The sequence below is a fragment of the Phoenix dactylifera genome, chromosome 5 (genome assembly GCF_009389715.1).
Source record: "Phoenix dactylifera cultivar Barhee BC4 chromosome 5, palm_55x_up_171113_PBpolish2nd_filt_p, whole genome shotgun sequence".
In the NCBI taxonomy this organism is placed as follows: Eukaryota; Viridiplantae; Streptophyta; class Magnoliopsida; order Arecales; family Arecaceae; genus Phoenix; species Phoenix dactylifera.
In genome coordinates this window covers 3,555,376-3,567,680 of record NC_052396.1, presented here as the reverse complement: position 1 = coordinate 3,567,680, position 12,305 = coordinate 3,555,376, and the positions used below count along the sequence as shown (strand labels likewise).

General features: G+C 42.6%; 2 protein-coding genes across 2 annotated transcripts; one reads left to right on the top strand and one right to left on the bottom strand.

Moving 5' to 3' along the window:
* The first annotated feature begins 2,590 nt into the window (after positions 1 to 2,590).
* On the top strand, positions 2,591 to 4,571 carry LOC103704697 (E3 ubiquitin-protein ligase Os04g0590900-like). Its single transcript, XM_008788100.4, has one exon. The coding sequence runs from the start codon at positions 2,953 to 2,955 to the stop codon at positions 4,066 to 4,068; it is 1,116 nt and encodes a 371-aa protein (XP_008786322.2). The 5' UTR covers positions 2,591 to 2,952; the 3' UTR covers positions 4,069 to 4,571.
* A 2,922-nt stretch (positions 4,572 to 7,493) lies between these two features.
* Positions 7,494 to 11,983, bottom strand: LOC103704696 (transcription factor bHLH71-like). The gene is made up of 3 exons (XM_039126534.1): positions 11,311 to 11,983; positions 10,119 to 10,556; positions 7,494 to 7,902 (listed from the first exon to the last, which is right to left on the bottom strand). The coding sequence occupies exons 1-3, from the start codon at positions 11,692 to 11,694 to the stop codon at positions 7,801 to 7,803; spliced, it is 924 nt and encodes a 307-aa protein (XP_038982462.1). The 5' UTR covers positions 11,695 to 11,983; the 3' UTR covers positions 7,494 to 7,800.
* Between the last annotated feature and the right edge of the window lie 322 nt (positions 11,984 to 12,305).

The window sequence follows — 12,305 nt, the reverse complement described above, 5'->3', positions numbered from 1 at the left end:
CGGGTGGTTCTCCTTTTCCTTTACAGGCTACAGCCTTTATTCCCTGTAGTGGGCCTTCTCTCTGAAGCTTGTCTCGGCCACCTGCATTACTGATTCACTGGTTTTGGACTGGACTGTGAAGGCATGGTTTGCAAAGAATCAGCAGATGACACGTGGTCAATCTTGAAGGGCCCCACTAAAACAAGATGATTCCATGTGGGCCCCCTCTGCTCCAAGCCACAGGGCAACCAAGCTGGGCCAAGGTTGGCCAGCTTTTAAAAACATAAGAAAAGAAATCCGGAAAAGTATGGCTCGTTTTTTTAGGTTAACCGACCATAAGAGTATGGGCCGAATCCTGTCATCTCTCAATATCCTAATCTTAGTTTATTTATCTAATAATTGTTACTTGTCAGTAATCATCATCATAACAAATATAATATAATGCCTAACCAGCTCCATTTTTTTACTTTCTTATTTAAGTTCTTTTTATTGTAAATTAATAACAAAATTATATATATATATATATATATATATATATATATATGTGTGTGTGTGTGTGTGTGTGTATGTATGTATGTATGTATGTATGTATTAAATAATTTTAATTTTTTCAGAGGTTGGTTAGCGGCCGTCTTGACGCGAGCGGAACTTCCCAACGGCCAACCTCCTCTCCCGGGATCTCCCTTTGATGCGGCCACTCGTTTCATGAAAATTGCGACTCAGCCCCTCAACTATCTCGGCCACGTGACCCAAATCACGTGTCAAGATAGCTCAACTGCGCGCTTCCCCTCGGGTTGATTTTTTTTTTTTTACTGAAGCGGATGTATTATAAATGGCAGGTACTTATTTATCACCCGGCCTTTTTATATTTATACTTGGAACTTTGTTTATTTAATTTATTGGCCAAAATTTTGATGAGGATAGGACTTGAATCCAGTTTGTCGGTACTCATCTGTGATACCATATCAACTATACTAATTAGTTTTATATATATACTATGCTAATATAGATAGAGCTGCTGGTTCGCAACTCTATGTATTATTATCAGAAATTGAGACTTACTCACCAGGCTTGCAAGCTGGATACAGCAAATTAGAGGTGGAGTTGGATGCAAGGGCCATTTCTGGACGGTCAGCATTGATGGACTACAGGTATTCAGCCAACTAGTGACATACAAATTATTTATTTAGAAGAGAATGCGGTTGCTAAGTGTCTTGTCAAAAAGTTAATGTAGAGCTCATTTAATTTGCAGAAAAAAAATATCTCACCAAAATATATTTTCTGAAAAGTTGATATTCGGACATAATAAAAAATAATTTTGAATGTTTGATTGATTATAAAAATGTAACATAAAAAATATAATTATTTAGTTGTGGTTAAGCAACTATTTTTCTAAACTTTTTTTATATTATTAATAAATTGATTACAAGGAGAGAAAAAAAGCTACTAGAGTTAAAAGAATTTTTGGAAAATAGATTTCCTACATCCCATATTTATTTTTATTTTTTCATAGTTATTTCTATAAAAAAAACTATTTTATAATTATTTTTATTTTAAAACACCAACTAAATACAAGCCATTTTGTTATTTTCTTATTGAGCGGCAAACCAAACAAGTCGGTAGCTTGTTACTTGGGTTCTCAATACCCTCCCTATTCACTTACAACGTCCTATTCCTGCCTGACTAAAAAATATTTAATCAAGAGAGGTCGACTAGCATGGAAAACTGTAAGAAAGTTTTGGAAAGGTTGTAGGAAGAAGAGTCATCATCATATCATACGCTGGAAAGAAGATAACTGTGAAAGAGAGAGGTTTGCTTCTAATTGCCTGTATGCTCACCATCCAAGAAAGCTACTCCTTTGACCGCTAATAAAGCTTCTCTACATTTAAAATATTCCGATGTTCGGTGAATGGAAAGCCATCATGAGATATATTCCACCCCATCTCTCTTAACACATTTGACCCACATTTGCTGTCAGAGAGACGTGGATGCTTCTGAACATTCGCTGACTCTTAGATGAATGCGACACTTTTCCGATCATCCATCTATTAACCGGGGCCAACAACGCGGCTTGTCATTCTAGAGAGTTTATCTGAAAGAATCACATTTTTGTTTTATCTCTCTTGTGTTGTATTTTACTGTCTGATTTTTTGGACTGTACTCATATATATGTGGTATGTAAGTTGCCGATGTACTAAAAAAAAAAAAAACCTACCAGCCTATGAGAAACTGTTTACTAAAGCAATGGCGACTATATCGTAATTACCAAATAACCCCACCCCTACTTTAAATCTAAAAGTTTCCGCATGCTCAGAACTCAGAGGGTGGGTTTTGACTGTTGCTACGCAGCCCCCCATGGATACCAAGCCGTTCCTAACCTGACATGGCGCGGCGAAATATCGGTGCAATTTATGAATGGTTAGATTTATGCATGGTTTGGTCCGTATTGATTTTGTTTCTATAATTTTCAGAATTTTTAAAGTAATTTTTTTGGTAAACGAAGTTAAGTTTCAAGCCCTTTCAGATTAACAAAAATTAAAGTTTTTTTTTTTTTTTCCCGCTCGCTACCAGTCGCTAGCTCGCCAGCCCAAGCAATAATAGTGCATTGATTACCCTCTCCCCATCCACAGGAGACCAGGAAAAAGAGAACTCGGATATTAGAGACGACGACAGAGAAAACAGAGCAAAACTAACCATCTCCCTTCCCCTATACTTTGCACTCAAGCACTTGGTTCCTTCGCCATTCTTTGTGCCAGAAAGCAAAAAAAAGAGAGAATAAAAGCCCTTTAAGCAGAAGCTCTTGCCACCCGACTCTCTCTCTTTTCTTTCTGCGATCAGATATCCCAGTTCCCAATACAAAACATTAAACCATCCCCCCGTCCACAATCGTTTGGTCCCGGAGACTCGCATAGATCTCGTTTGGCCCGGAAGATAACACCCCTGAGCCCCAGCTCTCCGACTGGCCGATTGGCCATGGCCGCCGTCGGCGACCAGCAAACCTGGGTTCCCTATGAGCCAATTAAGGACTGCACTCAGGGCTTGTGTACCATCTACTGCCCCCAGTGGTGCTACCTAATTTTCCCACCACCTCCCGCCGTGGAGCTCTCCGACGACAGCTCCGGCCCAACCTTCTCACCCCTCGTGATCGCCATCATCGGCATCCTCGCAAGCGCCTTCCTCCTCGTCAGCTACTACACCATCATCTCCAAGTATTGCGGTGCCTTCGACTCCCTCCGGCGGCGGCTCCAAGGCCCCGGTGCGGACGACCGCGAGCTCGAGGACGGCCTCGCGCAATCCCACCGCCACGAGGCTTGGCAACTCTCCCCGTCGAACGGGCTCGACGAGGCGTTGATCGACAAGATTGCGGTGTGCAAGTACAGGAGAGGCGACGGGCTGGTCGACGGCACCGACTGCTCGGTGTGCCTCAGCGAGTTCAGGGAGGACGACAGCCTTCGCCTGCTCCCCAAGTGCAATCATGCCTTCCATGTCCAGTGCATCGATACTTGGTTGAAGTCCCACTCCAACTGCCCCCTCTGCCGTGCCAATATCGTGTCGGTCAGTTCATTATCGCCGGCGCCGCCGCTTCCGGCTCCTCCCGAGCCGGAAAATGCTTCTCCCGCGGCAGAAGGTGAACGAGGCTTCGAGGAGACGGCTGCAGCCGTAGAAGATTTAGACGGTGGCGGGCAAGAAGAGATCCAACTGAGGAATCATGGCGATCTGCCTCCGAAGGAGCACCCTTCTCGAATCCTCTGTGATCTGGAAAGGATGGAGGAGAGTGATACTATAATTGAGGTGGGAGACGGTGCTGTCCAACCCATCAGACGATCATTCTCCATGGACTTCTCGCATCGAGGGCGTGTTTCGATTGCTGATGTCTTGCAAACGAGCATGGAGGATGAACTGTTAGCTGCAAAGGATCATGGCTTTCTGGTCGGGATCGGTTCGTCGAGACGGTGCGGAGGAGAGCATTGCAGGACCAGGGTCTTGCCTCGCGTTATGAGCCCTGTCCCGATGAAGAGATCCTTCTCCAGCGAGAGGTTCTGCTTCACTAGGCATGGGAGGGGAAGCAGTTCGATCCTTCCGGTGTAAAAGAATATATTCCAACTAGGATATAGCACAAGTTCTTCTCAGTGGAAGTGTCAATAGAAAGGAACAGAGTCTCATTCCTCAGCTCTGCAATCGAGAAAAGGAAACACCCTGCATCCATCGGGCTTTCCAACGACAGCAGATGGATTTCCTTGGTGTGGAAATCCTCCATGCAATGCATGGTGAGGCTCCCTAATTGCTATATTTGCTCTAAATTCTATCATGTGGGTTTATGGATTTGGTGGAGTTTGGATGCTTTTAGAAACTTTCGTATCATATGATTTTTGATTTCTTATCATCTGTTCTCTTGTGATTGCTTTGAGCTTGTGCATGCCCTCCTGCTTTTGATTCCCTTTTTTTTTTTTTTGCGAATGTAATACTGCAGTCATGCAGATCATTTGGTAAGTTAAAACAGAGTGGGAGTTCGAGATTTTTCTGATGGTTTCAGTGATATGCTCGCTGGCGGACTCTGAAATCAGGGAATGTTATTCATGATGTGTTCAGTGCTCCTCAATGCTCTCTTGCACCTATTTAAACTCCCTTCTCATAACTTAATAACTTGGGGAGGTGTCCTACTTCATTTTGGAGAAAACAATGGGTTCCTCGATGTTAATTATAGAAGCCCTGAAGGAGGCATCTAGTTTTGTTTCATGACCTCCATGAACTTGGAGGTGGAGTAGATGAATATCGACATCAGGGCTAGTGCAACTGGGTTTGCCTCAGGATTGAGGAGCCCTTGGGGTTGGTTCTTCAATGCTGAACTCGTTTGTCATTACCAATTCATCCAGGATCAGACAACAGGGCATTCAGTTGATTCAGAGTTCATGAAATGGTATGGTCCAAAAGTGGACCAGATCTCTTTATCTTTTTCAGTAAGCCTGGCTCCTTGGGTAGCCAATTTCTGTATGCTACTGAGGTGGCATTTGATAAAATGTCAGTCTAGTATTATAATCCTTGGGTTGCTAAACTTCGCCATCAGCAGCCTGGCATCTTTTATTGGGTTTTGTTGTCATCATCATATGGTTGCTCCATAAGGATTTGACTAAGGTTAGGTACCACATGATCAAGTTCTCATGTTCCTTTGCAGAATATGATCCAAGTTCTGATTTGTTGAAGTCCACCCAAAGCATAAGCTTTCTCCTGCTGTAAAAGTAGGCCATCTGTGGATTTTGATGAGATTATTGTGAGTGTTCCGGGACCATCAAATAATTATGGACTACGAATATTAAAATACATTACCATTTATTAAAAAATATTAACATTTGGAAGCAGAAAATTTTAGATAGCAAGAACACTGGAAATCAAGAGGAACGTTTTCTGTTTTCTCTGAGTTCCCAAGCAACCAGGCATTTACCCCCTTTCTACCTGGAGACTTCGAAATTAGTACCTGCCTTCTCTCGAAAGCCATCTGATGGAGAGACTTCAGGGTTTGATTGACCACTAACTGAAAAGGTTGCGTATTTATTATCTAATTCATGGCGAGCATGTACATCGGCTGTATCTGCTGCTTTAGGATTAGTTAACAGGGCCAATCCCATTTTAATAAGTGGTTTGATTGACCACTACCTAAGCAGGTTGCATATTTATTATCTAATTCATGGAGAGCATGTACATCCGTTGTATCTGCTGCTTTAGGATTAGTTAATAGGGCCAATACCATTTTTAAATTGTGCTGTCAATCCTGGAACCTCCTAGCGAGGGATGTCCACTTGCATTATAATTATATAGAGCTAGATTGTTTTGGGATACACCATTCAAGAATTAAATATAGGGTCTTTGGTTGCCAAGCAGAGAAATGCAACCACTAAAATAAGTCCAATTCTGACATCATTTTGTCTTGAAATGCTTAATACAATTGAAACATACTCTCTCTCTTTCTCTCGCATCTTATCCAAAAAAAAGTTAGCCGCAAGATATTATTTAGATTTTTTGGCTTTGTATAAGTACCTAAAATTTATCTAATGTGGGACTAAATATATGCCCATAAAGATCCTCACAGGTAGTGAATATCAAGTGAATTTTTTTTTTTAAAGCATGTGGTCATGCTTGAATCACGCATCCAATATCAAGGAACTCGAATAGGGGCACAGGTACAGGGTTCAGGGCCTCAAGGTATTGGAGAGCCTCAAAGGGTTAGACATGGACCAAAATATATAGAAGTCACCTACAAAATAAGATACCCGAGTGTCAGTACACTGAGTTGCAGGGATATGCCACTCCCCCCCCCCGCTGCTACAAGGTATACCAAATCTAATACTGTATCTAGGGAAGGTTGGGTATCAGTTTGGGTTTTAGTTATAAGTCGGGTATTCGATAAGGTTATCTTGACATACTCTTGGACTATTTTTTCAAATTACTTAGCATATCCAAAATCCACATGAACCATGAAACGCGAAATTATGCTGATATAAAACAGGCGAAATTGGACTTGCTTTTGTTATATTTGTCATGGGGCGCTCACCCCAATATTATCCACTTGTCCAATTATTGCCCGGCAATTTTTAGATGTCGAACATATCTTCCCATTTAGATTATGGTTTGTGAAGCAAAAAATGAAGAGATGCGGATAAATCAAAGGATGATAGAAAGAGAGAACAAAAATCACATTTTATTCTCACCAAGAAAAGAAGTGCAACATCAAATCCATAAGAGATTATTAGCAAGATGGCCTCATGGAGTCCCATAAGCACCCATAAAAGTGTGGACGGAATGAAAGCGAGATTGTCACAATATAAAAGTAAAAGAGTCTCTATCTAACTCTTACTTTTGTTGCCTAATATTCATGCAAACGAAAGACATGAAGAATAAAAGTCCTACAATAATCAAGCTCATTATAAATATTAGATCACAATAACACAAATATCATGAACAGGAGTTTGGTTGATTGAGTACTCCCTGCTTGATTTGATTACTTTGATGATTAGAATGAAAAATTGAAAGATAGACATAAACATATATACATATGTATATTTCTATATTTACTAATATACATATGTTTGCATGTATGCAGATAATTGGATCAGTTTTAGAGTTTTTGGATATGGATAACCTAAATCCAAACCAATTCGGTAAAGCTTCAGGTCTAGTTTCAGAACTTAAACTCAACTAATTAAAGGGCTTATTGGATTTATTTTTCATACCCAAACCACATAATTCGGTCTCTTCTGGAATGATCTAGTGGGGCATCGGCCTCAATTAACAACCCTAGTTTTACCTGTATAGTGAACCAGACTTGAGACTGGGTGAAAAAGAATCGCACTCCAGCTACACTTGAATTGGTTCAAGCTAGGCTCAAGATCTACAAACTCCCTAGTACTCAGCATAATGACATCTTATAGGCTCCTTCATCTTTTAACCTGCTAATCCGACCGGCCAAGTCCGAGTTGTGAAAATTTTGGTCCAAACCCCTTGCAATCCTAAACAATGAATGAAGCTTCTAATGTAAATCCAAGATCATATGGAATGCTTAATGCACCTAAAATGTACTATTGACCGCATTAATGAACATTAGGTTGGTGGTCCGATTGATGAGCTTGGGCCATCGATAAGGGATGGGCCTAAAGAAGACAATCCAAGACAATCCACCAAGCTTTACAAGGTAAAAGGAGACCATCAGGTCAGAGGACCATAACACACATGATTACACCTGCACAGAAGTGGGAATTAGGCGAGCCCATTGCATTCCTGTGGAAAGCTCAAACCTCATGGATGGTCCCGGACTCCTCTCGCAGCCTTTTAATGGCTTAGGGCAGTCATCTCTGCTTCCATCAAGGAGAGGATGTGGTGAACCGCAGCCGCGATGTCGTTGACCGTTGTCAGATTGCAACCCTCCTCGACCTGCAACATCACCACAAAATTATACATTTTTTTATGTAATAATCTATTGCATAAAAACAATATATACGTGCACATATGTAGGCATTGAAGATTAAAATAGTTACCCTTATCTTAGCAAGGCATCCGCCTTGTGTCATTAGTGAACAATCACCGTCACAAAAATCTTCACTTATATATATAGAATAGGAGCATAAATTTTCCGTTTGATTTTTGTAACAGAGAGATCATGCAAGCATAGCTAGGGCTATCAATAGGCCAAGCAAGCCCAAATGGCTGAAGACCGGGCTCTAGAAAACAACCAGGTTCCGGCCCATATTTCAGGCCATAAATCCTGCCTCTCATGGGACAATGACAAATAAAAAGGCCGAACAAGTCCAGGTCCGGCGCTAATTAGGTCTCGGAATGGGCTGGGCCTTAGATCCCCAACCCCAGACTTAATTGAGGCCTGAGCCGGACCTCGTTCGATCTCGGGATGCTTGTTCTGGTGTATGAACAACTAAGAATGGTATGTGACATGTACTGAAAGGTTTATATCCATAATCCCATGCTTATTAAGTTATGTTCGATGGAAGAGTGAAGACGTTCTGATTACCATAAACTTATGCCGAGAACAATTCAGAAAGAAATAAAATGGAGATTCCTGACAATGTGAAGCCAGTCATGCAGGGTGTTTGAGTTTAATTTAGTGCAGAGGTATATCAAATCAAAGACAAATGGCTATCGCGCTAAATCTTGCTAATAATAAAGATTAAAGGATAACTAATTTTCAATAAAGCTTTATTGTTTCAAGAATAAATAATTATGAGATTATTCTCATCTAATACCCCATGGCTAACATTGCCGATTTTTTTTTTCTCACTTTGAGTGCATGTTCACGTGCGCACGTGTGAGTCAGGGCGTGAGAGAGAGAAAAAGAAGGAAGCAAAGTGAATATACTATCCAAAAACAAAATTTTATTAATTGAAAACAAATATGCGAAATCGTACTTCAAGAGTTACTTATCTACTAAACTTACCTAAGTAAACTATTATTTATCCTTTTGAGAGTAGAAATAGTTCTGCAGCATTGGACGAGTGTTTGGAACCTAGCCTTCAGATTGTTATGACCATTTCTCCTGAGTTAAATGTCAAAACTTTGTTCGATAAGCATGCCATTGGGTCAAAATCGAGCGAGCATGAAGACCACTGCTACATCTCGCGTGGCAGATGTCAGACTTAAGTAACCAGCCAAACAAGTCCGATGGACGATAGTCACGGAGTATTTCCTAAAGCTGTTTAGTCTTAATTCAAATCTGCGCCGTATCCATGATGGGCCCTAAAGTAGCCATCAAATCAGAAAAGCGAGAGAGCCTTTTTGGACAAAAACAAAAGGGCATCTATAGATGATGGATCCTAGTAAGAGGAACGCTCTTTCCCCCCCTAATCCTTCCAAAAGATGGACCAAACTCTGGAGTAATGAGACACTATATATATATATAGAGAGAGAGAGAGAGAGAGATCCAAATGATTCAAAGGGCAAAATCTATGGGTAAGGCAGCAGCCTAATATCCCTGCTTGGGGTGATCCTGCGCGTATGATTTGATTCGGGTTCATAAAATCCCTGAGCAAAGGTGACCTAAGTAAGCTATTATTTGGCCCATGGCTTATGGGAACTCCACTATTCTTTCCATAAACCAAGCCAAGCCATGATGGTAGCTGTCAAATCTGAACAAAACTGCTGCAATTTACCTTGAGATTATGCTTGCTTAAAAAAATCATAATTCACCTTCAGGCTTCAGCTTAGAAAAAGTCTTGAAACTGTCAACTCCCAAAGAATCCAGAGCAGCGGACATCACCCCTCTCTCTTTCTTCCTAGCCGATGTAAACTAGTGCCACAGCACCTAGTAACGCTTTTTTGGTTTCAAAATCAGACACAAGAACAGTGGTTTCTAATAAGATGGTACGTGACGGAGAGTCCACTTTAGTCTCGCCCAAGAACAATTGTATATGAGCAGAAAAAAGGCAAGCGCAGGGGAATATCTGACACTTCCTTCCCAACTATCAAGGCAGCATCGATCTGGCTTCCTAATCACCCACTCAAGATGCCCACTTGATTATCTCGCAACCTCACATGGATACCAGTGCAAACTTTGCTGCAAATCGATACTAGAAATGGTATACATCGGCATACACATAAAAATATTTAGAAAGACTCGTGGGAAGAGCATTGGCGCATACCTTGGCACTAAGGGAGTAGAGGACCATGGAGTCCAGGGTGGTGACGTTGAGGTGTAGAATGGTGAGCCTGAGGCTCTGAAGCCCGGCCACCATCTTGAGGAGCTGTCTAGGCCTTCTAGGTGAGAGAATCCGAAGATTTGCATGCGTTTCGATCAAGGTGACCTCGATGTCGGCCACCGCCGACAGGTTCTCCGGTGGAGGGCTGTCCCCGGGTGCATGGCACCAGATGTACTGTGGGTAGGCAAAGAAACGAGCAAAGGGAGGGGAATCAGTTTCATCGGTGTTGCTGCTGGTGCACCCTGGCTCGATGCTTGGCGTTTTCTCGGCCTTGCTCCTTTGTTGCTGGAGTGTTCTCTTCTGGACTTCAAGGGACTGGAGGAGTTGCTCGAGCTCCTTCACAAAATCAATGGCTCCACCCACAACGGACGCTTGGTCGCCCTACAGAGCAGCACCAGCATCTCAGCTGATAAGTGGAGGCCTTTCAACTCAACGCTCTTTTACAGCAGTTACATGAAAGGAAAACTATTAGTATATAGAAACTAATATTTTCCAACCAAGCACGCATAAATGAGGTCGCAAAGCAGTAGTGTATTTGTAAAGGGAATTGCCTTTTTACCTCCCTTTGCAGCATGGCACACTTTCTACACACTTTATTACTTAAGCATATATATGAGAAGAACATATAAACAGAACTAATGAAGAGAAGAGTGGTGATGATGCGGATTTCTGAACCACAAGCTCTCTTTAAACTAGAAGAGAGAGTAATCGTGAAACTAATAAAGGAAGAGCATAATTGTAGATATAAACCAAAGACGCAAAATCATTAAAGAGCGTCTCAGTCTCAGAAAAGGATTGTTCTCTAGGTCAAAATGAAGGTAATTATTTTAATAATTGCTTCTTGCAACATACCGTTCGTGCCAATTCCTTCAGCTAATCATCTAAGGGGGCTTCTTGAGAGGATTAACGGAGACAAGAGGGGTGGCAGCGGTTCGTTCCAATCAAGTGCTCTTTTAACGTGTAAAAAGAGAAGAGCCATTGATGAAGGGAGAAGAACGTAATATTATATCAAAAACATGGAAGCATGTAGCATGGTTAAAGAACATCTCAGTTGCTTCATTTAAGCATTTATACGCAAACCAGATAAGAGAATTCTGGTCAACAAAAGAAGAAAGAAGAGAGCTGAGAGCCAAACCCTTTGGACGTAGGACTCTGGCATTAGGGACCGCAGCACGGCGAGGTGCTCGTTCATCTGGCGACGGCGGTTGCGCTCGACGGCAATGTGGGTCATCCGCTGGCTCTCCGCCTCCTCCTTATTCTTGCAGCTCCTCGGCCGCCTCCGCCACTTCCTCCTCCCCTGCCCTTCCATCGTGCTAGGCCTTGAATCTGTTGAGCCCCCTAACATCGCCGGCATCGAGTGACGGACGCCCAACGAGCTCAATCCGTCACCACCGCCGGCATTGTCGAAGAGGAGCCTTGAGCATGATGAAGCGTCAGGGTGGTGGAGTGGGGTGGCGGAGATGGTATCATAGACGAGAAAAATAGGGAGCTCACTAGAAGCCAGTGCTTCCAGTGTCATGGTGCTCTCCTTCTAGTGTCGGTGTTCCTGTGTGTTTGTTACCGCGCGCTGTATGCACCACTTTTCACCCTAGCTTTTTATCTTTTTTTTCTTTTCAACAATTCCTCTCTTGGACTCCATTACCCAAGCTCAAGAGAGCTTCCATGGATCATATAATAACACTACAAACCATTTGACACCAAAACCCCGCTTTCTTCCCGAGTGTGGGGAGAGAGCTGGAGAGGTGATGAAATGGAGGGGCATGAAAAGGTTACACGTGAGGGGTCAGAAAACGGAAGAGCTTTTCTGCTTCAAGATGGTGAGAGAGAGAGGAGGAGCCTCCCATTATTCTGCTTCAGAAATCGCTCTCCCTCGGTTTCCCACATCCGTAGATGCCGTCAGGTGGCTGCAGCCCATTGTCTGTTGCTGAGGTGGGGGCCCACACAGAGCCAACAAAGCAAGCTGGCAATGGCCCATATAATAGCCACACTGGAAAAGACCAAAGTAGTGGGGCTAAAAGAGCAGCACATGGGCGGTGAGGGGTCACCCAAAAAAAAGACACCGACCATCTCCACACCAACCTGTACTTTTGGATCCCAGAGGCAATGATCAATGTCCACAGAGGGAGAAAT

Bases quoted from the DNA above. Each gene is read 5' to 3' on its own strand.
- LOC103704697 (XM_008788100.4), top strand. From the start codon at position 2,953: ATGGCCGCCGTCGGCGACCAGCAAACCTGGGTTCCCTATGAGCCAATT.
- LOC103704696 (XM_039126534.1), bottom strand. From the start codon at position 11,694: ATGACACTGGAAGCACTGGCTTCTAGTGAGCTCCCTATTTTTCTCGTC. The intron at 10,557-11,310 runs GTTTGGCTCTCA...GCTGCTCTGTAG, and splicing joins CAGAGTCCTACGTCCAAAGG to GGCGACCAAGCGTCCGTTGT. The intron at 7,903-10,118 runs GTATGCGCCAAT...GTGATGTTGCAG, and splicing joins TCTACTCCCTTAGTGCCAAG to GTCGAGGAGGGTTGCAATCT.